Genomic DNA, 26,583 nt, shown 5'->3' with positions numbered 1-26,583 from the left:
GGCCATCGCTGGGGCTACACTACACTACCAACAGTTAGGAAGGGGGAGGCCCACGGGATTCAGGTGCAGAGTAGAAACACTCACGCGTAATGCGTAAAAGTCGATAGAATTACTAGCAGTTAGAAATTAACAGTTTTAGGACACTTCTGGTATAGCTAGAAAGTCGAGACTCGGAAACTAGACCCTAGGATAGTCAATACACTTGTGAGCACCGAAGTACCAAAGTTACCTAGCCCACGGTCTGCGGGTGCATAGGTGTGAACTTGCGTCGGGTTTCGTCGTTGACTTCTATGGGTGCCTGAAGGAAAGTTGCTGACAGGCAGTCAGTGAAGTGTGTCCGGTGGATCCCAAGGTGGGGATCAAGAAGGAAGGAACCTGCAAGCAGAAGGGACAGAGTCTAGGTCACCAGCCAGGAGCCGGGAAGGAACCAGGTGATGTCGTGAAGATGCAGGTGAAGAGGTGAAGCTTGTCGCAGCAGCCACGGGTACCAGGAGACGTCGAGGACGCCCAGGACCAGGAGGTGAGCTGTCCCACGAAGGCTCTTGCTGTCGGCGGCATCAAAGGCGAGTCAGGACCCAACAAGCCTTGGCAAGCGGAACCCACGCAGGATGGAGGACTTGCTTCTGGTGCAGACCAGGAAGGTCTGGGGTGCTTCTCTTTCACAGAGGAGCGGGTGCCAGTCTGGAGGAGCTGGACCAGCAAGATGAAAGTAAAGGTTCGTCGTCACAGAGGCTACTAGCCAACGGGCCAGCAACCGGACAACACGTCGAGCAACACAGGTGCAGAAGGGCCCCACGCAGAACATGTGAAGTGTGGGGAGCTGGTCTTCTTTGCAGATGGTGCTCGGGAGTGGGGCTTCTCAATTCCCCAAGCACAGCCTCGAGGGAGCCTCGGAATTCACGCTAGTCAGTTACTAGCCACTTTTCCCAAGTCGCCGGTCCCACGTCCCTCGTCGCCGGTCCCACGTGTCTCAGCTTCGCTGGAGATGTGGATCTGGTTCAGAGGTGTCTGGAAGTCTCGGCGCTGGTCAGTCTCTGCAGTCGTCCCTCGTAGGATTCAGTCGCAAAGCAAGCAGTGGTCGCTGGATGGTGCCTGGTTGCCCAGGGTGGTCACTCCTTGGCCACAAGGGAGATTTCTTCAGTCTTCTTCCTGAGGTAAAATGTCGAAGGTCCAGAGTTTTTGTACAAGTTGCAGATTCAGGTTAATCTAATCTAGCAGGGCTCAGCTAGCTACTGATATACTGGGCTAGTGGGCTGGGCTACCTGCAAGGTCCCTCCTATGGGTGGGACCAGGAAGGGGAGTGGCTACACCCCCTTTCCTTTGTCCAGTTTCGTGCCAGAGCTGGGGCCGGAGTGCCCCAGCACCGGTTTGAACTGGACTATGCATGGGACACCTTGTGTGACCCAGGCAGTGTCTAGTTTCATTCAACCCTCCCTGCCCCAATACACTAAATCCTGTCTAGGGTGGTGCTCGCACCTCCCAAGGCAGGAAACCTATTGTCCAAGCCTCCCTCGCTGGAAGGACTCCCAGCAGCAGGAGGTCAGACTTGTGTCTGTGGCAGCAGCATCCATTTTGTGATGCTGGGGCTCTGGTTAACTTTAACCGGGTAAGTAGGTTTCAACATGTCTTCTCCCTCTAGAAGGGGGGAATAATATCCTCATTGCCAGAAATGGTATGGGGGTATTATTACAAAGTGTTAGACACCTTACACAACATGTTTCGATAAAGCCAAACCATAGTTACCATAACCGTTTAAGATTATAAGGCACTTTAAAAGTATATGGTAAGCTATATCATAGAACAGCTATAAGGACATGGTTCCGAAAGCTGCAGACAGGCTCAGCTCATGCTAGAGCACCATCTCACATGTCACCAAGCACTCTGCCTCCAGGATTGTTCAGGCTTGCCATAGGAGTGGCTGATAGGTACACATGTGTCTATATCTAAGGTAGGTATAGGAATACTACACCTAAGCAAGGGGTGATTACACGACCTTGCCCCAGCTGAGTGATCAGCCAGTTGTGTCATGATGGGAGGCCAGCCAGGGGTGGCATAATACATGCTGCATCCCCTGGTAGGCCTAGGGTACACCTATGCCCTGGGTACCTAAGGAACAAGTTACTTACCTTCGGTAACGATGTATCTGTAAGAAACATTAGTTAGTTAGATTCCTCAACGTAAAATATACCCAGGCATCAGACTGGATCCGGAAGATTTTTCGTCAGCAATACCCCTTGCGCGTCACTAGGCGTCGTCTGCGGCTCCGCGTCCGTCGTCAGCGTCGGAATGACGTCGGAGTACTTAGACGCCGCCCTCGCGCGCTGACGTCAGTTCTTGTACATAGCTTTCCGCGCCAGGAACGCAGAGCCATGCAAAGACCGACACTGGTGCCAAAAAATAAAATCTAGGGGCCTGAAAAGGATAACCTTAACCCTAGATGTCAGTTCGCAGAACGGGGAGGATGGGTGGGTCGGTGAGGAATCTAACTAACTAATGTTTCTTACAGATACATCGTTACCGAAGGTAAGTAACTTGTTCATCTGAAAGAAACACGTTAGTTAGATTCCTCACCTTAGAATAGATACCCAAGCAATACCATCCCCGGTGGTGGGTCTGCGAACCAAGATCACACCAGAAAGTCCTGGAGGACAGAACGGCCAAAGAAGCCATCCCTCCGGACTTGGCTGTCAAGGCAATAATGCCTGGCAAACGTGTGTAGCGAAGCCCACGTTGCCGCCTGACAGATGTCCTGCAAAGGGACACCTCGTCCCAAAGCAGTAGTAGCCGCCGTGGCCCGAGTACAATGGGCGCGCAGCCCAACAGGAGGGTCCTTTTTTGCCAAGGAGTAACAAATTTTGATGCACAAAACGACCCACCGAGAGATGGTCCGTTTGTGCACAGCTTTCCCCTTCTTAGCACCCACGTATCCAACGAAAAGTTGGTCGTCCACCCGGAACTGCTTTGTGCGGTCCAAATAAAAGGAGAGCGCACGTTTTGGGTCCAGACGGTGGAGCCTCTCTTCCTCTTTGGAAGGATGCGGAGGCGGAAAGAAGGTGGGCAAGGTGACAGACTGCCCAAGATGAAATGGAGTCACCACTTTCGGAAGAAAGGAGGGACGAGGCCGAAGGACAGCCTTGTCCGGATGAACAGACAGAAAAGGAGGCTTTGAAGATAAAGCCTGGAGCTCACTCACCCGTCTAGCCGAGGTGATGGCTACCAGAAAAGCAGTCTTAAGAGTCAGAAGACGAAGAGGACAATTGTGAAGAGGCTCGAAGGGAGCGCACATCAGGAATGTCAAGACAAGATTCAAGTCCCACTGAGGCATTACAAAAGGGACAGGAGGGAACATGTGAGTAATGCCTTTTAGAAAGCGTGTAACCACAGGGGACTTGAAAAGAGAAGGCTGATCAGGAAGCCGCAAGAAGGCAGAGATGGCAGCAAGATAACCTTTCAGGGTGCCCAGGGCAGAGCCCTGCCGGGCCAAAGAAAGAAGAAACAGTAGAACCTCAGAAAGAGGGGCGGAAAGGGGATCCACAGCCTTTACTGTGCACCATGCCACAAATTTGTTCCACCGGCAGGCGTATACCGTCTTTGTGGAGGGACGCCTGGCTGCCAGAATGATATCACAGACTTCAGGAGGCAAGTCAAATGGCATCAACTGCCGCCGCTCAATCTCCACGCATGGAGGTGGAGGCTGGACAGGTTCGGGTGGAGGACCGTCCCCTGCTGCTGCGACAGAAGATCCTCCCGAAGGGGCAGACGTATCGGAGGATCGGTCAACATACTGAGTAGCTCGGGATACCAGTACCTTTGTGCCCAATCCGGAGCCACCAAGATGACTTGGGCTCGGTCGTGCCTGATCTTCTTCAGCACTCTGGGCAGAAGTGGTATAGGCGGAAAGGCGTACAACAGACCGCAACTCCACTCGTGACGAAAAGCGTCGCCGAGCGAGTGCCGCCTTGGAAATTCGAACGCGCAGAACTGCTGACATTGTGCGTTCTCTTCGGTGGCGAATAGATCTAACCAAGGCTCTCCCCACTGCTGAAAGAGACCTTGCGCCACTTCGGAGTTCAGACGCCATTCGTGATCCATCATGCACCGGCGGCTGAGTTCGTCTGCTCTGGCGTTCAGAGAGCCCGCCAGATGTTGAACCACTAGGGTGACGCCCTGGTGTTCCAGCCACGTCCAGAGGCGCAGAGCCTCCTGACAAAGGGTCCACGACCCCACCCCGCCCTGTTTGTTGCAATACCACATGGCGGTGGTGTTGTCCGTGAACACCTGCACGACACTGCCCCTGACAGAGGGAAGGAAGGCTTTCAGTGCAAGCCGGATCGCTCTCAACTCCAACAGGTTGATGTGGAGACGAGACTCCGCCGGAGACCAGAGGCCTCTGATCTCCGCCTCTCCCATATGGCCACCCCATCCCAGGAGGGATGCATCCGTCACTACGACATGCTCCGGTTGGGGAAGGGAGAGGCTTCTGCCCATGACCCAATCGCGGTCCGTGAGCCACCACTGCAACTGCTGTGCAGTGCCCTCCGAGATCAAGACATGGTCGGACAGGTTGCCGTGATGCTGGGCCCACTGAAACTTCAGGTCCCACTGCAGAGCCCGCAAGCGCCGCCTGGCGTGATGCACTAGTAGGATGCAGGAGGCCATCAGCCCCAGAAGCCGCAACACTAGCCTGACCGAAACCCAGGATAGAGGCCGAAAGATGGGAATCAGGGCCTGAATATCCCGGACCCGCTGTTCCGGTGGATAGACCCGGAACTGCGCCGAATCGAGAACTGCTCCGATGAAGAGGAGCTCCTGAGAGGGACTCAAGTGTGACTTCGGCACGTTGATGGAAAATCCCAGCAAATGCAGGAGATCCGCCGTAGTCTGGAGGTGGGAGACGACTGTCTGGGGCGAGCCGGCCTTCAACAACCAGTCTTCGAGATAGGGGAAGACCGGAACCCCTGATCTGCGCAGATGAGCTGCGACCACCGCCATCACTTTCGTGAACACCCGAGGGGCACTGGTGAGGCCGAAGGGGAGCACGGTAAACTGAAAGTGCTCTTGGCCCACCGTGAACCGCAGGTAACGCCGGTGGGCCGGCAGGACGGGGATGTGGAAATATGTGTCCTGCAAGTCCAACGCTACCATCCAGTCTCCAGGGTCGAGGGCAGCCAGAACCTGAGCCAGAGTTAACATCTTGAACCTCTCCTTCCGGAGGAAGGCATTGACGTTCCGGAGGTCCAAGATAGGGCGTAGGCCCCCTTTGCCCTTCTTGGGAACCAGAAAGTAGTGGGAATAACAACCACGACCTACTGCTGGACTCGGAACGCGCTCGACGGCCCCCTTGGCCAAGAGGGCCGAAACTTCCTCGTGGAGAAGATTCAAATGATCCCCCGAGATACGGTGGTGCTGCGGTGGCATGGCTGGAGGGGTCGTCTCGAAGGGGAGGGAGTAGCCCCTTCGGACGATTTGCAGCACCCACCTGTCCGATGTGATGGACCGCCAGTGGAGCAGGTGATGGCGAACTCTGCCGCCCACTGGCGTGGAATGGGCCTGAAAGCTCGGACTAGGAAGGCTTTGAGGCGGATGCTGCCGGGGTGGATGTGGGCTGACAGCGTCGTCCTCCAGAACCGCCTCGGCGGAAACCACATCCGCGACCGCGCGCAGGTTGGTTCTGCGGCTGGTGGCTAGGCGCACGTGAGGAGGCACCCCTTCCTTGGCCACGAAAGGGGCGAAAAGCGGAAGTTTGCGATCGCGGGGCCGAGAGGCCCAAGGACTTGGCCGTAGCCCGGGAGTCCTTAAGGCGATTCAGCGCACTGTCCGCTTTCTCGCCAAAAAGGCGAGTGCCATCAAAGGGCATGTCCATTAGAGTGCTCTGAACATCGTCCGAAAATGACGTGGACCGCAGCCAGGCGTGACGTCCAAGCGCCACTGTGGTAGCAATTGCCCTACCCAGCGAGTCCGTAGTGTCAAGCCCACATCAGATAGCGTGCCGTGCTGCATCCCTCCCATCGGCCAGAGCCTGGGTAAGTCGTGTCTGGACCTACTCCGGACACAGGGGCAGCACGTCCTCCACCGCATCCCACAGAGAGTGGGAATAACGGTCCAAGAGACAGGCGGTGTTCAAAGACCGCAGGCTTCTTGCCAAACTGTTCCAGTCTCTTGGAATCCCGGTCCGGCGGAGCGGTCGGGAAGGAGGATTGGGAGGTAGAGGCCTGGATAACCAGGCTCTCGGAGGTAGGGTGTTGGGACAGAAAACTGGGGTCGCCCGAAGCAGGGCGGTGGCGCCTGGCGACGTTCCTGTCCACAGGAGGAACTGTGGAGGGCTTGGACCAGGTGCCCTGCAGAACATCAATGAGGGCCTCATTGAATTGCAGCAGAGGCTCAGTGGAGCTTGCTGCAGACTGAAGCACCTCAGTGAGGACGTTAGTCCTCACAGCCCCGGCAGGTAGCTCGAGCCCAAGGGCTGCGGCCGCCTTGCGCAACACCACAGAGAAAGCTGCGCCCTCCTCCGAAGCCACAGTCGGAGAGACGAATCCAGTGTCCGGAGAGGTATCCAGGCCACTGGCCTCCCCCAGTTCATCTGCCCAGTCCTGTGACATGTGAGCCTGTGCGGCCATAGGATCCTCGGATCCCTCCCAGTTGTCCCCATCATCCGATTCCTGGTATACAGGAGGAAGGTACGGAGCCGGGCGGTAGACATAATGTGTCTCTAGCGGCGCCGAACGCGGCGTTCATCGACGCCGGAGCGGCGCCGGGCCCGGAGCGGGACTGAACTGGGGCTCGACGTCGAGCGGAGTCGGCGTCGGGGGTGGTACCGGTGTCGACGCCGGCGGAGGAGCCGTGACGAGGTTGACTGGCGTCGGCGGGGACTCGGGAACGGGTCCCTCGGACGCTTGCGGCGTCGAGGCCGGAGCCGTCGACGGCGTCGAGGCCGGAGCCGTCGACGGCGCCAGGGCCGGAGCCACCGGCAGGCAAGGCAGCCCTGTCGGGACCGCGGGGCCCGAAGGCGCGCCAGCGGGCGTCGACGGCGGAGCCAGGCTCCTCATGGCCGAGAGGAAGGCACTGACCTCCGCTGGCGTCGCGTTAGTCCCAGGGACAGGCGGGTATGGGGACTTGCGCGGGGGTGGAGCCACCCTGACCCTCGGCCGAGTCGCGCGACCGGCGAGGGGAGTCCGAAGAGGGGTGTCACCTCTTGGACTTCTTGGAGTGCTTTGACTTACCCGAAGACTTGGATCCCGACGACCGATGGTGACGTCGGCTGCGGCTCCGCGACCGATCCTTGGACCTCCTCCTGGACCGGGATCGAGAGACGCGCGGAGCCGAGTGGTGAATCTTGAGAAGCTTACGGGACCGCTCCCGTCTAGCCTTCGAGGTCAGGGCCTTGCAGTCCGAACACGACTCCGCGTCGTGGTCGAGGCCTAAGCAGTACAGGCACCGGCGGTGATGGTCCGTAACCGACATCAGGCGGTTACAGTCAGCACAGGCTTTAAAACCAGGCATCCTACCGGCACCGGAGTCGTTAGACAAAATCAAAAAGGATCGAAAAAGTTAGTCAAAAAGTGACTAAAGGGGTAGCTCTCCCGGATCTGCGCTTACTGGCGCGGAAAAAAGAAGAACGGACGACAGTCCTCCGACGCCGTCATTCCGGCGCACGACGCCGACGGACGCAGAGTCGCAGACGACGCCTAGCGACGCGCAAGGGGTATTGCTGACGAAAAATCTTCCGGATCCAGTCTGACGCCTGGGGATATTCTAAGGTGAGGAATCTAACTAACGTGTTTCTTTCAGATCTAAAGTGTGCAAAGGTAGGGGAGTGGCCATACATGAACAGCGGTCACCAGAGAAACACCCCTGCCATGTTAGTCGGTGGATTAAAAGGAGGATCCAAACCGAAAAAATAACTTCCAGTCCTTGTTTTAAGATGTCTGTAAAAGCATGTTAGTTTGAAGAGAGACGCTGATGAACACGAACGCTACACTGAAAATGCTGCGAAGTCATGTTAATTCTGAGGAGGATGTGGTGTTAGGCCAGAGCTGCTGGTTTGGGAACTGGGAAACCAGGTTCTAACCTCGACATCGGCTCAATGTTCTGTGATTCTGGGAAATTCACTCAATCTCCTAGTGCCTGAAAAATGAATGTGTCCGTGTGTAAGGTTATTGGTGCACCTGTAAAGATCCATAACCTTCAGGCCGAGTTCGCGCTATATAAAACTGAAAAAAGTGCCAAGAAAATGAATGTCGCTGTGTAATATAACTGGTGCTCATGTAAAGCGCCCCAAAAACTTCAGGTGGTTTTCCCGTTATGTAAAATAAATAAAATGTCAAGCAGTCTCTTCTTAAAATGGTGCTCGAGATAGTAACCAAACTTGTAATGCGACATGTCAGACAAAACGTCACATATACTGCGTGATTTGCTATCCATTTAATTTGACGTAATGAAGTGACACGTTTGTACAGCATAAGACGTTTTAATTTGCCATTGCAAAAAACTGCGTTTGAAAACAGCAAACCAACTAAGTGTTGGATTATTAACAAGCATTTGCAATGCAATAGGTCTCGCCTTTGAATACGTTTGAGCTATTGGCATTGTAAATGACAATGCCTTTTATTTATGTGTTTAGAAAACCTGCAAGCGGTGCGTAAACACGCACTTTGTACTTATAGTCGTTGCTTACGAGAAGCAAGGCTGGCAGTAACTGTGCCTCTTTTACTGCCAGCCTTGCGTCTCGTAAGCAAAGACTAAGTGCAAAGTGTGTGTTTACGCACAAACTTATGCAAAGGCGAGACCTATTGCATTGCAAATGCTTGTTGCTCTTAGGTTGCGGGAATCTGCTTTCTTGGTTCAGGGCTACCTCCTAAATACTGTATTTAGGGGGCATTTTAGGGGTCTCGGGGTAAGTAGCCAATGGGCTACTGACCTTAGGGTGACAACACCCTTGGTGTGCTCACCCCATGTGGGGGAGTGAGCACAATCCCTAATCCTGATTAGGGAGTGCCTGCCATCTGCAAGATGGTGGGCACTGAAGAGTGGGCTTCACCTCACCTCCCCCACCTGAGGAGTGGGGTTGGCAGAGGAGGGCACACCTTCTGGGCTGGTTAATTTTTCCCACCTATCTTCCCGCCGAAAAGGAATTGGAGACAGGAAGGGTGCCTGCTCCCGATAGCAGGAGAGGCTGGTGGTCGCATTACAAAGGCTGCAAGGCCTTTGAAGCTCCCCTGCCACAAATGTCTCTTCCTGGCCTGTGGGAGGTGTGAACACCTGCGCTTAGGAAATGCTTTGTTTCTGGGCTCAGGGAGCGAAGACTTCCACCCTAGAGATCCAGAAACAAGTCTTGTGGTGGTAGGCTGGTGCGTACCAGTCAGGGATTCACCAGAGGCTGGTAGTTTTTCAGGGGGCATCGCTAAGATTCCCTCTGTGTGCAGTTTTAATTAAATATCACACATGCATCAGTGTGGGTTGATGTGCTGAGAAGTGAGATACCAAACTTCCCAGTTTTCAGTGAAGCCATTATGGTGCTGAGGAGTTCGTAATGAAAAACTCCCAGCATCATATACTCTTAATGGCATTACTGCACTTACAATGTCTAAGAATTGGCTTAGACACTGTAGTGGTACAGGGCTCATGCCCCTGTACCCTCACCACTGAAATAGTGCACCCAGCTAGAGGGGGAGCTGACCTATGCCAGGGCAGTGGGTTGTATGAATGACACACAGGGAGGTGTGCCATGTCGACTCTTCACTTTGTTCTGCACCAAAACACGCAACCTGCAATCGCAGTGTGTGTGTATAAAGGTACAGAGCCTCTAAGGGTGGCATAACACGTGCTGCAGCCCTTAGAAGCCTTCCGTGGCCACAGTGCCCTTGGTACCCATGGTACCTTTTACAAGGGACTGACATGTGGCCAGAGAGGTGCCAATTGGGGGTACAAGGTCCAGTTTTGAGTAAAGGACACAGGCCCTGGGAACCGGATTGGCAGGGACAGAAGAGCACATCAAGTCAAAGTGCATCTGTAGTCTGACAAAGTGTGTGTGTGTGTGGGGGGGGGGGGGGGGGGGGGTGGGGTTACAGCAACAGTAACCCAGCTTCCTACAAAACCTATTTACAATAGAGGATTTGGAGAAAGGGTTGATCTGGAAGCAGCAGAAAGACAGAGTATGCAGATAAATAACCCTTCACTGTGCCCAATGCCCTGCTGGGCTGGGGCAAGGATAAAGAAAAGAACCTGGGAAAGTGGCGCAAACAAGGAGTCAATCTGTTTCTCAGCATACTATGCCACAAATTTATTCCAACAGACGGGGTATACCGTTTTGGTTTGAGGGACATCGGGCTGCCAAGATAAGATAAGATTGCAGACTGTGGGTGAAAGTTCGAAAGCTGTCCGTCACCGCTCAATCTCCACACATGAAGACGGAGTGTTGACAGGTTAAGGTGGAGCACCCTTCCCAGCCGCTGCGATAGAAGATCCTCCCGAAGGGGCAGCCTAATCGGAGAACCAATGGCCAGTCTCAACAGCTCAGGATACCAAACTCACCAATCCTATTGCGGAGCCACAACGATAACTTGGGCCCGGTCGTTCCTGATGATCTTGAGAACTCTGGGCAAGAGTGCTATCGGCAGAAAGGCATACAGGAGGCCTGAGCCCCACTCAAGACAAAACGGCTCTGAGGAAGAGCGCCTTGTAAAAGTTGCATCAAACAGGGAGAGGCTAGATGGGGGAAGTGGGCTGCAGACAGCACTTACCATGTGAGCAGTGAAGCAAGCACTGAATTACCGAACGTCTAGGAAAGCAGCCAGTTATATTAAAGTTAGTGGAACCCACCAATAATAAAGCATTTACTCCTTTAATTCTTAGTTTGCATCTAAAACCCTTTTAAATCTCGCTCTGTGGAGGTGAGGATATCAGATGGCGGACAACAGAAACAAAGGGGAATCTTTCATGCCATAATCGCCAAGGAAACATAGCAAAGGTGGCTCTAATTGTCAAAACATCACAAGGTGAACCAGTCTTACAGGAGAAATCTCAAGAACATTGAATTAAAATAAACTTTGAGCACACACGTTATTACCTTGGTTATTTCATATTGGTTTACAGGGATGCTGCCATTAATTACATTTTCACCAATCTCCACAAGCTGTTTTTGAATATTCTCCACAATGGTGTCTCGTGGCTGATCCGAAAGGATCTGAGTGATAATGTAGCTGTGAAAAGAAATATATTTCACAGAATTACCAAAAAAAACTTTAACTAATTAAGAACTGGGATTGAAACAAACTAGATTATAATGGCTTAGGTAAAAAAAATGCAAAATATTAAATATATGGGTAAGGTACATATTATTAAAACCAGCACTATAAACTATAGCAAGACTCAAGTCATACAAAAAAAATGTATGCCGATTTTGAAAGGTTTATTTGGTTAGTAAATGTTTGCAGCTAAAGTTCATTACATCAGTGCAGGGGAACAAATGCTAGTTTCACATGGAAGTTCACAATTACTGGCCTATATTTACAAATTCTTTCATCACAACTTTGGCATTGAAGACATTGATCATTACCTAGATTTTGCACAAGTCCAACAAAAATAATATAAAAACTGTGTAAGAAGCTGGCTCTATATTCTAAACCAAAAAGAGGATTAGTGTGCAGTGAGTCCAGTGAATCCCCAGAGGCTTTACAGAGGTCAAAGAAGGTAGTATTAAGCATTTGTTTCGCACCCACACACACACCCACACACACCCACACTAAATGACACACTCAAGGAATAAAACCCAGACCAATTTGTAAAAATTATACTTGGTTATATCTATTATGTAGAACCACAGAACTTCGTCATAGGTAAATACGTTTTTCAATAGAAATACTTTTCAGTTTTAAAGATGGACAGTACAATTTTCAGACTTTGCAATGTTAACCTATGGGAGGAAGAAAACATTAGCATACATAGGGATAACATCGACTTACAAGACCTGTATTCGGAAGTTAAGGTCAGTATTGGACAAGATTCAGTTCAGCACCAACAGTGCACCACCAGCGGCACTGGGGCAACAGAGTGCAGGGTGCAAGTTCGAGGTCGGACACCAACACAAATCAATGAGGATTGGGTACAATCGGTCAGAGGCTGCTTACAGGTTAGTAGCAGCGGCTTGGTGTCAGTCTCCAGGCGTTGAAGCAAGCACTGGGCAGGGTCCAAAGCAGCACCAACACTACACCACCAGTGGCCTGTGGCGGTAAGGAGCAGGGTGCCAGCAAAGTGTCAGCTGCACAAGGCAATGGAATGCAGCTAAATTGAACAAGGGCTGCAGGCCAAGGCCAAGAGTCCAGTTGAAGAAAACCTACAGCTGCAGAGGTATGCTACGATGCTTGGATACATGGGGACACCCTTTGTCCTCTTCACCAAGGCCCAGGACGGACAGGTGCAGGGGTGTCTTTTGGGGTCGGAAACGGCCTACCGGAGCAATTCACGGTTGAGGGAGTCCCAGTGAAGAGGCTGCAGGCGACGTCGAGGAGTCCAGGAGAGGTCAGCTCATGGTGGACTCAGGCTCTGGAGTGCTGGGGAACCTTGCTGAAACTGGTGTGCCACATGGACTCGGGCCGGATTGTAGGAGAGTAGGGTCTGCTTTCTATGTTCACCCCCACTTTTTGCTTTTGCTTCACTGGTTTTCGACTTAGATGTGGTTGTGGGCCTGCCAATCAGACCCACAGCCCAGCTGTTCTCTCTCTAAATTTGTACTATGTACTTTAGGTGCATAACGCAATTGGTTAGGATCACCTTATTGGCCCCTGTATAGTGTACCTTAGGTACCCAGGGCATAGGTGTACCCTAGGCCTACCAGGGGCTGCAGCATGTTTTGTACCACCCCTGGCCTGGCCTTCCATTATGACACAACTGGCTGATCACTCAGCTGGGGCAAGGTCGTGTAATCACTCCTTGCTTAGGTGTAGTATTCCTATACCTACCTTACATATAGACACATGTGTACCTATCAGCCACTCCTATGGCAGGCCTTAACAATCCTGGAGGCAGAGTGCTTGGTAACATGTGAGATGGTGCTCTAGCATGAGCTGAGCCTGTCTGCAGCTTTCGGAACCATGTCCTTATAGCTGTTCTATGATATAGCCTACCATATACTCTTGAAGTACCTTATAATCTTAAACGGTTATGGTAACTATGGTTTGGCTTTATCAAAACATGTCGTGTAAGGTGTCTAACACTTTGGAATAATACCCCCATACCATTTCTGGTGATGAGGATATTATTCCTCCCTTCTAGAGGGAGAAGACATGTTGAAACCTCCTTACCCGTTACAGTTAACCAGAGCCCCAGCATCACAAAATGGATGCTGCTGCCACAGACAAGTCTGGCCTCCTGCTGCTGGGAGTCCTTCCAGCAAGGGAGGCTTGGACAGTAGGTTTCCTGCCTTGGGAGGTGCGAGCACCACCCCTGACAGGATTTAGTGTATTGGGGCAGGGAGGGATGAAAGAAACTAGACACTGCCTGGGACACACAAGGTGTCCCATGCATAGTCCAGTTCAAACCGGCGCTGGGGCACTCCAGCCCCAGCTCTGGCGCAAAACTGGACAAAGGAAAGGGGGTGTAACCACTCCCCTTCCTGGTCCCACCCATAGGAGGGACCTTGCAGGTAGCCCAGCCCACTAGCCCAGTATATCAGTAGGTAGCTGAGCCCTGCTAAATTAGATTAACCTGAATCTGCAACTTGAACAGAAATTCTGGACCTTCGACATTCGACCTCAGGAAGAAGACTGAAGAAATCTCCCTTGTGGCCAAGGAGTGACCACACTGGGCAACCAGGCACCATCCAGCGACCGCTGCTTGCTTTGTGACTGATCCTACGAGGGACGACTGCAGAGACTGACCAGCGCCGAGACTTCCAGACACCTCTGACCCAGATCCACATCTACAGCAAAGCTGAGACCCGTGGAGGCGACGAGGGACGAGGGACCGGCGACTTGGGAAAAGTGGCTAGTAACTGACTATCGCGACTTCTGAGGCTTCCTCGAGGCTGTGCTTGGGGAATTGAGAAGCCCCCATCCCGAGCACCATCTGCAAAGAAAATCAGCTCCCCACACTTCACGTGTTCTGCGTGGGGGCCCTTCTGCACCTGAGTTGCTCGACGTGTTGTCCGGTTGCTGGCCCGTTGGCTAGTGACCTCTGCGACGACGAACATTTGTTTTCATCTTGCTGGTCCGGCTCCTCTAGACTGGCACCCGCTCCTCTGTGAAAGAGAAGCACCCCAGACCTTCCTGGTCTGCACCAGAAGCAAGTCCTCCATTCTGCGTGGGTTCCGCTTGCCAAGGCTTGTTGGGTCCTAACTCGACATCGACGCCACCGACAGCAAGAGCCTTCGTGGGACAGCTCACCTCCTGGTCCTGGTCGTCCGACGCCTCCTGGTACCCGTGGCTGCTGCGACAAGCTTCACCTCTTCACCTGCATCTTCACGACATCGCCTGGTTCCTTCCCGGCTCCTGGCTGGTGACCTAGACTCTGTCCCTTCTGCTTGCAGGTATCCTTCCTTCTTGATTCCATCCTTGGGATCCACCGGACACTCTTCACTGACTGCCTGTCAGCAACTTTCCTTCAGGCATCCATAGGAGTCAACGACGAAACCCGACGCAAGTTCACACCTATGCACCCGCAGCCCGTGGGCTAGGTAACTTGAGTACTCCGGTGCTCACAAGGGTATTGACTATCCTAGGGTCTAGTTTCCAAGTCTCGACTTCCTAGCTATTCCAGAAGTGTCCTAAAACTGTTAAATTCTAAAAACTACTATTTCTATCGACTTTTACGCATTACGCGTGAGTGTTTCCACTCTGCACCTGAATCCCGTGGGCCTCCCACTTCCTAACCTTTGGTAGTATAGTGTAGCCCCAGCGATTCCCTAGGCCTATCCTGTGTTCGTGACAGTGGTTCTTATACCACTTACTTAGTATATGATTTGCGTGGCCCCTAGGGCCTAACTATTACTTACCTTTGTGAATTAATGTATGCTTAAATAAGACTGTGTTGTACTTACCTCGAATCTCAAAGAGTGCTGAGGGTTTTGACTAAAATAAATACATTCTATTTTTATATGCATCTGTTGTGGTGTCCTTTCATTTGGTATTCAAGGGATTACATATGGTATAACAGCTGGCTTCACATGCCATACAGAGTTTAGCCTAAGACTGCTCTTGTCCATGCTACCACTAGGATAGCTGGTCTATAAGGTTGACTTTACAACCAATCACATAAGGGTTGTTTGGACTGATACAAGGTGTACACTAGAATAAGTGACATCATAAAACAGGCCAACTTCTCACATTGGTGAGCAGCGGTTGGGATCTGAGCTTGCTGTTGTAATACCATTGTAATCTTGAGATACTAAATTGAAAGATCACATAGATATTGTTAGGTACATATAACATAGATTATAAATACTTAAGTCCTACTGGACTTAGTTGTTGTAGGTTGAAGGGCCTAGCACACCCTGACTACAACTACTAGAGAGGTGTAGTAGATACAACTAGTGTAGGTAGGTGCACACACCACACCCTCACTAGATCATGTCTCTGAGAGGAGATCAAGTTGATTCTCTCTCAGGAGGAGTAGATCCTAGAAAGATCCCCTCTAGATATGACACCCTAACTTTTCAGGAGATGAGACAATTGTGTACCTCCAGAAAGTTAAAACAGGGTTCAAACCCTACCCTCATTCAGCTAGTAGAGATCCTAGAGGAGTATGATGCTCGTAGGGCCTCCCAGGCTAGTACCCTAGGTACAGGTGAGGGTCTACCCACTACAGATGAGTCAGATGGGACTTCAGAAGATGAGGTAGACAGCCAGGTGCAAGTTGGGAGAGTTAGCCAGGCTAACTTAAGCCTACATGGGAGTCTGACTGGGGTCCCCCCATTCAGACCCACAAGTGGGCTTAACCAGAGAAGCAGGAGACAGAGATCCCCTTCAAGGGAATCTATCCACTCCCATGTCTCTAACAGCTCCAATGCCTCTTCTCACAGGGGAATGACTTCTCCACAGAGAAAAGAGCATCAGGCCAGAATGAGGGAAGCCAATCTGAGGATTGAGAGGGAAGAACTTGCCCTTGCCAAGGAGAAGCTTGCTCTTGCCAGAGAGCAGAAGTTAAGTGGGTTAGATCCCACTGGTGGCAGCAATATCCCTAAGGATAGAGACGGGGCCTATGATGATAGAAACCTGAGCAAGATTGTCCCTCCCTACAAGTGTGGGGATGACATCCACAAATGGATAACTGCTTTGGAGAGGGCTTGCAAAGTACAGCAGGTACCCCAAAGTCAGTGGGCAGCTATCTTGTGGCTCTCCTTCTCTGAGAAAGGTAGCGACAAGCTCCTCACAGTTAGTGATGAGGATGCTGACAATTACACTGTCCTGAAGAGTGCTCTGATTGATGGGTTTGGCCTAACCACTGAACAATACAGGTTGTTGTTCAGGGATACCCAGAAGAGACAGACTCAGGACTGACCTGACTTTGTAGATTGTGCCACTAAGGCTCTGGAAGGCTGGTTATTGGGTAGTAAGGTTAAGGACTATACAGGATTGTATAATTTGATCATTAGAGAACAAATCCTTAATAACTGTCAAAACCAGCTGTTGCATCAACACTTGATTGACTCTGACCTAACTTCTCCCCAGGAATTGGGAAAGAAGGCAGATAGGTGGGTCAGGACTAGAGTTAAGCAGAAAAACCAGGGCGGTGATCAGAAAAAGGCAGACCAGAAGGGTAATGATCAGAAACAAAAAGACCAGAAGTCTTCACCAGGCCCCCAAAAGGCTCAGGGGGAGGGTGGTCCCAAAAAGGATAAGAAGAAAGATGGCCAAAAGAAACCATGGTGCAACTATTGTAAGTCAAACTCACATTGGTTTAGTGAGTGCACCAAAAAGGATAAGCCCCTAGCCACCATTGCCCCTAAGGCAACTGTACCCCCTAGTCCAGCTGTAAGTGGTGGTTCCCAGCAAAAGGGTGTAGTAGGGTTAACCCTGGGAACTGAGGAGTATTCTGGCCTAGTCAGGATACCTACTCAGGCTGTTATGATCTGTGATGGGGACATAGCTTTGTCCTCTACTGTAGGTCCCAGTAACCTGGGCAAGTACAGACAGACTCCTTTTATCAACCATAGAATGGCTCAGGCCTACAGGGACACTGGGGCTAGTGTCACAATGGTGACACCTGCCTTTGCAGACCCTGGACAGATCATGCTAGGTGAGAATTACCTAGTGACCCAGGCTAGCAATGCCACTACTTCCCATAGTGTGGCAATTGTTAACTTCTCCTGGGGAGGGGTAACTGGCCTCAAGAAAGTTGTGGTAAGTTCAGACCTTCCTGTAGAGTGTCTGTTGGGAAATGACCTTGAAACTTCAGTTTGGTCTGAAGTGGAGTATAGGACCCATGCAGAAATGCTTGGGATAGATGCACATGTCCTTGCTGTGACCAGGTCACAGGCCAAAAAGTGTAACACTGAACAAGTGCTGGATCCTGGGACAATGGACCAGAAAACCCAAGAGAAAGAGCAGTAGGGTAAAGGCTGTGCCTTCCCCCCTGCCTCAGGTAGTGGATCAGCCCTCATAGGAGGATGATTCTGAGAGCCCTGAAGGAACTGTCCTAGAAGAACTTGAACCTGATCAGGTTGAGTTTCTTGGGACAGGGGGACCTTCAAGGGCAGATCTGAGGCAGGCACAATTAGACTGTCCTTCTCTTGAACCCCTCAGACAGCAGGCTGCTGCTGAGGCTGCAGGGAATGCTCAAGGTACCCATAGAGTGTATTGGAATGAAGGGCTGCTGTATTCAGAGGCTAGAGACCCCAAGCCTGGTGCATTCAGGAGGTTGGTCATACCATTGAGTTTCAGAGGCTTCCTTCTTACCTTAGCCCATGATATTCCCCTTGCAGGACACTTAGGCCAGAACAAGACTTGGGACAGGCTTGTCCCTCACTTTCACTGGCCTCATATGTCAGAAGATACCAAGGAGTTTTGTCGCTCCTGTGTCACCTGCCTAGCCAGTGGCAAATCAGGTGGCACAACAAAGGCCCCCCTCATACCACTACCTGTGGTGGGGGTTCCCTTTGAGAGAGTGGGGATAGACATTGTGGGACCAATGGACCCCCAAACAGCATCTGGGCACAGATTCATACTGATGATAGTGGACCATGCCACCAGGTATCCAGAAGTTATACCCCTAAGGACTACAACAACTCCTGTTGTGGCAAGGGCCCTACTTGGAGTCTTCTCCAGAGTGGGCTTTCCAAAGGAGGTTATTTCTGACAGAGGTGCCAACTTCATGTCAGGATATTTGACTGCAATGTGGAAGGAGTGTAGTGTGAACTACAAGTTCACTACACCCCATCACCCACAGTGCAATGGGCTTGTGGAGAGATTCAACAAGACCATAAAAGGGATGATAAAAGGTTTACCAGACAAGCTTAGGCGAAGATGGGACATCCTTTTACCCTGCCTTCTGTTTGCTTACAGAGAGGTCCCACAAAAAGGGGTTGGCTACAGCCCTTTTGAGCTTTTGTTTGGGCATCCTGTAAGGGGACCCCTGTGTTTAGTAAGGGAAGGATGGGAGAGACCTCTCAGACAACCCAAATTGGACATAGTGGATTATGTACTTGGCCTCCGCTCCAGGATGGCAGAGTATTTGAAGAAGACTTCTAAAAACCTTGAGGCAAGCCAAGAACTCCAAAAAGCTTGGCATGACCAAAAGGCTGTGCTGATTGTGTACCAGCCAGGGCAGAAAGTGTGGGTGTTGGAGCCAGTGGCCCCAGCAGCACTCCAAGACAAATGGTCTGGACCCCACACTATTGTTGAGAAAAAGGGAGAAGTCACCTACTTGGTGGACCTTGGCACTCCCAGAAGCCCCCACAGGGTGCTTCATGTCAACAGATTGAAGGCATATGTTGACAGGGCAGACATGGGCTTACTCATGGCTACAGAGGAGGGGCAGGAGGAATAGAGTGACCCTCTCCCAGACCTGTTGACTCAGAACCCTGATGATGGCTCAGTTGATGGTGTGGTCTTTTCTGACAGCCTCACTGATCATCAGCAACAGGACTGCAGACAAGTTCTGCAATCCTACAGACATATGTTCTCTCTGACCCCAAGTCAGACAAACTGGTGCACCCATGAGGTGGACACTGGTGACAGTCTGCCTGTGAAGAGTAAAATCTACAGGCAACCTGACAATGTCAGAGACTGCATAAAGGTTGAGGTACAAAAGATGTTGGAGCTGGGAGTCCTTAAACCTTCAGAGAGCCCTTGGGCTAGTCCTGTAGTTCTTGTGCCAAAACCTCACACCCAAGATGGTAAGAGAGAGATGAGGTTTTGCGTGGATTACAGAGGTCTCAATGCTGTCACTAGGACAGATGCCCACCCAATACCTAGGGCAGATGAGCTCATTGACAGATTGGCAGCTGCCAAGTTTTTGAGTACATTTGACCTGACAGCAGGCTACTGGCAAATCAGACTAGCTGAGAATGCAAAGGCCAAAACTGCTTTCTCGACCCCAGGAGGACATTATCAATTTGTGGTAATGCCCTTTGGTTTGAAGAATGCACCTGCCACTTTCCAAAGGTTGATGAATCAAGTCCTTACAGGCCTGGATGACTACTGTGCAGCTTATCTTGATGATATTGCTGTCTTTAGCTCCACCTAGGAGGATCACCTGGTCCACCTGAGGAATGTTTTAGAGGCCCTGCAAAAGGCAGGCCTCACTATCAAGGCCACTAAGTGCCAGATAGGGCAGAGCAAGGTTGTATACCTGGGCCACCTAGTCGGTGGGGGTCAGGTTCAACCACTGGAGAGCAAGATCCAGACCATAAAGGACTGGGCTCCTCCAACTATCCAGACTCAGGTCAGAGCTTTCTTGGGCCTGACTGGGTACTACAGAAAGTTTGTTAAGAACTATGGGTCCATTGTGACACCACTTAATGACTTGACCTCTAAGAAGATGCCAAAGAAAGTTCAGTGGACAGTGAGCTGTCAAAAAGCATTTGATGACCTGAAGCAGGCCATGTGCAGTGCACCTATTCTGAAAAGTCCAGACTACTCCAAAGAGTTCATAGTCCGGACAGATGCTTCTGAGTTGGGTGTGGGAGCTGTTCTTTCACAACTGAATGTAGATGGTCAAGACCAGCCCATTGCTTTTATTAGTAGAAGGCTGACCCCTAGAGGGAAACGTTGGTCAGCTATTGAGAGGGAGGCCTTTGCTGTGGTTTGGGCCCTGAAGAAGCTGAGGCCATACTTGTTTGGCACTCACTTCAAGATTCAGACAGACCATAAGCCCCTCTTGTGGCTAAATCAGATGAAGGGTGAAAATCCCAAACTTCTTAGGTGGTCCATTTCCGTACAGGGGATGGACTTCACAGTGGAACATAGACCTGGGACTGACCATGCCAATGCAGATGGACTCTCCAGATATTTCCACTTAGAACATGAAGACTCAACTGGTCAAGGTTAGTTTAATGTCCCTAGTTGGGGGGGGGGGGGTTGTGTAGGAGAGTAGGGTCTGCTTTCTATGTTCACCCCCACTTTTTGCTTGTGCTTCACTGGTTTTCGACTTAGATGTGGCTGTGGGCCTGCCAATCAGACCCACAGCCCAGCTGTTCTCTCTCTAAATTTGTACTATGTACTTTAGCTGCATAACCCAATTGGTTAGGACCACCTTATTGGCACCTGTATAGTGTACCTTAGGTACCCAGGGCATAGGTGTACCCTAGGCCTACCAGGGGCTGCAGCATGTATTGTGCCACCCCTGGCCTGGCCTTCCATTATGACACAACTGGCTGATCACTCAGCTGGGGCAAGGTCGTGTAATCACTCCTTGCTTAGGTGTAGTATTCCTATACCTACCTTACATATAGACACATGTGTATCTATCAGCCACTCCTATGGCAGGCCTTAACAATCCTGGAGGCAGAGTGCTTGGTAACATGTGAGATGGTGCTCTAGCATGAGCTGAGCCTGTCTGCAGCTTTCGGAACCATGTCCTTATAGCTGTTCTATGATATAGCCTACCATATACTCTTCAAGTGCCTTATAATCTTAAACGGTTATGGTAACTATGGTTTGGCTTTATCAAAACATGTCGTGTAAGGTGTCTAACACTTTGGAATACTACCCCCATACCATTTATGGCAGTGAGGATATTATTCCTCCCTTCTAGAGGGAGAAGACATGTTGAAACCTACTTACCCAGTTAAAGTTAACCAGTGCCCCTGCATCACAAAATGGATGCTGCTGCCACAGACACAAGTCTGGCCTCCTGCGAGCACCACCCCAGACAGGATTTAGTGTATTGGGGCAGGGAGGGATGAAAAACTAGACACTGCCTGGGGCACACAAGGTGTCCCATACATAGTCCAGTTCAAACCGGCGCTGGGGCACTCCAGCTCTGGCGCGAAACTGGACAAAGGAAAGGGGGTGTAACCACTCCCCTTCCTGGTCCCACCCATAGGAGGGACCTTGCAGGTAGCCCAGCCCACTAGCCCAGTATATCAGTAGGTAGCTGAGCCCTGCTAAATTAGATTAACCTGAATCTGCAACTTGAACAAACTCTGGACCTTCGACATTCGACCTCAGGAAGAAGACTGAAGAAATCTCCCTTGTGGCCAAGGAGTGACCACCCTGGGCAACCAGGCACCATCCAGCGACCGCTGCTTGCTTTGCGACTGATCCTACGAGGGACGACTGCAGAGACTGACCAGAGCCGAGACTTCCAGACACCTCTGACCCAGATCCACATCTACAGCAAAGCTGAGACCCGTGGAGGCGACGAGGGACCGGCGACTTGGGAAAAGTGGCTAGTAACGGACTAGCGCGACTTCTGAGGCTTCCTCGAGGCTGTGCTTGGGGAATTGAGAAGCCCCCATCCCGAGCACCATCTGCAAAGAAGATCAGCTCCCCACACTTCACGTGTTCTGCGTGGGGGCCCTTCTGCACCTGAGTTGCTCGACGTGTTGTCCGGTTGCTTTCCCGTTGGCTAGTGACCTCTGCGACGACGAACCTTTGATTTCACCTTGCTGGTCCGGCTCCTCCAGACTGGCACCCGCTCCTCTGTGAAAGAGATGCACCCCAGACCTTCCTGGTCTGCACCAGAAGCAAATCCTCCATTCTACGTGGGTTCCGCTTGCCAAGGCTTGTTGGGTCCTAACTCGACATCGACGCCGCCGACAGCAAGAGCCTTCGTGGGACAGCTCGCCTCCTGGTCGTCCTCGACGCCTCCTGGTACCTGTGGCTGCTGCGACAAGCTTCACCTCTTCACCTGCATCTTCACGACATCGCCTGGTTCCTTCCTGGTTCCTTCCCGGCTCCTGGCTGGTGACCTAGACTCTGTCCCTTCTGCTTGCAGGTATCCTTCCTTCTTGATTCCATCCTTGGGATCCACCGGACACTCTTCACTGACTGCCTGTCAGCAACTTTCCTTCAGGCATCCATAGGAGTCAACGACGAAACCCGACGCAAGTTCAGACGTATGCACCAGCATACCCGTGGGCTAGGTAACTTGAGTACTTCGGTGCTCACAAGGGTATTGACTATCCTAGGGTCTAGTTTCCAAGTCTCAACTTCCTAGCTATTCCAGAAGTGTCCTAAAACTGTTAAATTCTAACAACTACTATTTCTATCGACTTTTACGCATTACGCGTGAGTGTTTCCACTCTGCACCTGAATCCCGTGGGCCTCCCACTTCCTAACCTTTGGTAGTATAGTGTAGCCCCAGCGATTCCCTAGGCCTAGGCCTATCCTGTGTTCGTGACAGTGGTTCTTATACCACTTAGTATATGGTTTGCATGGCCCCTAGGGCCTAACTGTATTACTTACCTGTGTGAATTAATGTATGCTTAAATAACACTGTGTTGTACTTACCTTAAATCTCATAAAGAGTGCTGAGGGTTTTGACTAGATTAAATACATTCTATTTTTATATACATCTGTTGTGGTGTCCTTTCATTTGGTATTCAAGGGATTACATATGGTATAACAGCTGGCTTCACATGCCATACAGAGTTTAGCCTAAGACTGCTCTTGTCCATGCTACCACTAGGATAGCTGGTCTATAAGTTTGACTTTACAACCAATCACATAAGGGTTGTTTGGACTGATACAAGGTGTACACTAGAATTAGTGACATCATATCAGGCCAACTTCTCACACGGATGCGGTTGCACCGTTCTTCAGGTTAGTCTCTTTACTTTAAAAATGGTTGTTTGGTGAACAGGGAGTCTTAATCTTTCTTTAAGGCAGTCAGTCCTCCCAGGGTTCTGGTGGTTGCTGGGCTGCAGAACGAGTCATCTTTTGGTGCAAGATCAACTAGGGCTTGTGAGAAAGTGACATCTTTCTTGCATGGTATGCCCCCACTTTTTGCTGAATTGCTGAATGTACTTTGACTAAGTGTGCCCTGGACTCCTGCCAATCAGGTGCGCAGGGCCTATGTTCCTTCCCTAAAACACAAAACACAAATTGGCAAACCCTGGCCACATGTCAGGGCCATGTGACCAGGGAAGGCTGGGTGTCTGGGTACAAGACAAAACAAAGTCGACATGGCACACATTCCTGTGTGCCATGCCCACCACCTACACTGCCATGGCATACATCAGCCACCCATCTAGCTGGGTGCCCTATGCCAGTGGTGTGGGCAAAGGGGCAGGAGCCCTGTGCCCCTGCAGTACCCAGGTCCATTACTGGGCACTGTAAATGCAGTGTTGCCATTTAAGAGCACATGGTGCGGAGAGCTCGTCAAACACTAACTCCACAGCACCATAATGGCAACACTGAAGACTGAGAAGTTTGGTATCAAACTTCTCAGCACATTAAACCCGCACTGATGCCAGTGTGGGATTTAATGTACCAAGCACCCCAGAGGGCATCTTAGAGATGCACCCTAAAACCTAACCTTCAATCCACGTCTGTTCTGAGGCTGTCTAGGCTGCCAAACAGCAGATATGTTGCTGGACCCCTGGGTAGGAGAGCCCCTGCTCTCCAGGGCCTGCAACAATGCACATCCTGGGTGAGGTGCTAAATCTCCTTCCCCAGGATGGGCAGGGGGAAGCTTCAAAGGCATGCCGCCTCTGTGAGGCTTCCCCAGGCCACTGCAACCCCCCACTCTGGCGGGAAGCTTGGCCAGAAACCCCAAATAAGGACAGGGGATGTGCCAGCCTACCAACCCAACCCCTCAGGTGGGGGAGGCGAGGTGAAGCACATCTCTGGGCTCTCGCCATCTTGAAGATGGGAAGCCCTGCCCAATCAGCATTAGGCTACTGCCCTCGTCCCACAGGAGAGAGAGGCAGGATAGGGGGTGTACCCGCCCCAGGACAGGGACCCATTGGTCCCTGCCCTTCACCTACCTGCAACGCCCCTAAATCTAGTATTTAGGGGCACCCTGAACCTTCCTTCCCCAGATTCCAAAATCCAAAGAAGAGCTAGAAGAAAGAAGACCTGCCCTGCAGCTGCTAAGAAGAGGAAGACACCAACTGCTTTGGCCCCAGCCCTACCGGCCTGTCGACCCTCGAACCTTCTCCTGCTCCAACCCGGCATCTCTTGTGGCCAGCAACCTCACAAACCCCGGAGGACCTGGCTACCTTTTGACTGTAAGCCCACTGGGACTCCCATGAGTAGAGGCTCTACTCAAAATCTAATTCTAATCCCTGGCAGCAGCCCGGAATCACGAACCCAGCACACACTGCACCCACCAAGCCTGGCCTGTGCCGGAGTGAACAAAGACCACAAGGACGACCCCACGGCGACTGTGACCCCGAGTCCGGCACCCAAGGACCTCCCTCGTCACTCCTGAAGAAGCCTGCAGCCTCAGAACAAGGTGCCCTCCCAACCACGATCAACAGAGGGTAAGATTTCCCGACACCAAAAGGCACCCCTGCACCCTGCGCCCCACGGCCCCCTGTGCCCAATCCCGGGGTACCTACCTATCCTCCAACTACCCAACTTTCTCTCGAAGTGGTGGTGGCACCTGAAGAATTCTCGTCCCCGAGCTTGCAGACTTTTTCTAAACCGGAGATTTCCCATTGAAATCAATTGAGCACCCGAAGGCTCAAAAGCACCCTGCACCCAGCCGCCCGAGTGGCCCTGGTAGTGCAACCTCTACACCTATCTACTTCCCCACTTGTTCTGAGTAAGTGACCAGGATCCCAGCTCCCACAGCCGCATGGCCTGCTAGTCTGCAGCCACCAACCAAGGCCCCCCCTACCTCTCATAGGATAACATTGGGCCTAACTCTCTCTGCACCCGGTCGCCATTGTGCCGCTGGGGGTGAACTAACTGTACCTACCTGACCCTGGGAGACCCCTGAGTCTATGCCCAGAACCTTAACTCTGCAAGTCAAGTACTTACCTTTAAACCGATAGCTCAATTTTCTCCATAGGGTAACATTGTTTGGCTTTTTCTGAAATTACTTCTAAGTGTGGACTTTTCAAAACTTAAAATATTCACCAAAAATCAGCCGAGTAACGAAAACGAAAATACTCACCTGCTCTTAGGTGAGCTCCCAGTGCTGGATCTTGGTGCCCAGCACTGACTCTGAAAACTACTTGCAACTGTACTTACCAGTAACCCAATTTTCTTCCATAGGAAATCATTGACTGTTTTTCTGTGAAATTTCTTCTTAGTGTCAATTTCTGCAATCTTTAAATATTCTTTAAAAATCGTATAAAATCTGAAAACGTAATTACTTACCTGTTTTTGATAAAGGTCCCAGTACTGAGTCTAGGCACCCAGTACTGGATTACAAAAGTAACGAGAACATACTATAACTGCAACTTGAATTTTCTGCTATAGGGAATCATTGACTGTTTTCTGTGAAATATTTTATGTGTCAACTTTTAAAATAGCAAAATATTGTCTAAAAATCATCACAGTAATTAAGTCGACTTTTAGCACTTGATTCCAAGTACTGACCCAGGACTGAATCTAGGATCCAGTCCTGGAATTCCAAAAGTAATCCTAAAAGTAATCTGTGGCAAATAACATGAAACTTCCATTGAACTCAATGCATTATTGTGTTTACAATAGTGTTGCCTATTGCAACCACTTGTAACTGTTTACAAAAGTCAATTGCATATTGCAAAAGTATTTAGATAAAGCATCTCATTCTGAGAAGGAATATGCTACTTACCAGTATGCATCTGTTCTTGGCACGTAGAGCTGCAGATCTACACACTTTTGCATAGATCGCCATCTGGTGTTGGGCCCGGATGTTTGCAGTTTGTTTTTCCTCTTGGAAAGTCTTTGGAAGTCACGAGGTCGGTGACTCCTCCCTTGGTTCGCATTGCGCATGGGCTTCGGCTCCATCCTCAGATTGTTTTTCGCCAACAGGGAAAGATGGAGCATAGTAATAACAGTGAAGAAACCCATGTGTGTTGTATCTAAATAAGATAGACTGGAACAGATAGAGGTAGCCGGGTGGGCGTGAGTAGATCTGCAGATCTACATGCCAAGAACAGATGCATACTGGTAAGTAGCATATTCCGTTCGAGGCATATGAGCTGCAGATTACACACTTTTGCATAGACTATATAGCAGTTCCCAAACTTAGCGGCGACCACCGGTATCT

The 26,583-nt window shown here is 51.0% G+C and overlaps 1 protein-coding gene across 1 annotated transcript in view; it reads right to left on the bottom strand.

Annotated features, from left to right (window-relative positions):
- The window catches only part of POLA1 (DNA polymerase alpha 1, catalytic subunit), a 2,011,520-nt gene that overhangs the window by 951,733 nt on the left and 1,033,204 nt on the right, over positions 1-26,583 (bottom strand). Inside the window, exon 30 of the mRNA XM_085622423.1 lies at positions 11,066-11,198. Within this exon, the coding sequence (XP_085478549.1) occupies positions 11,066-11,198 (133 nt within the window). The remainder of the gene's footprint in view (positions 1-11,065; positions 11,199-26,583) is intronic.

This window comes from Triturus cristatus, chromosome 8 (genome assembly GCF_964204655.1).
Source record: "Triturus cristatus chromosome 8, aTriCri1.1, whole genome shotgun sequence".
Classification (NCBI taxonomy): Eukaryota; Metazoa; Chordata; class Amphibia; order Caudata; family Salamandridae; genus Triturus; species Triturus cristatus.
Note: the sequence above shows the minus strand (reverse complement) of the source record. Positions and strands in the feature narration are given on the sequence as shown.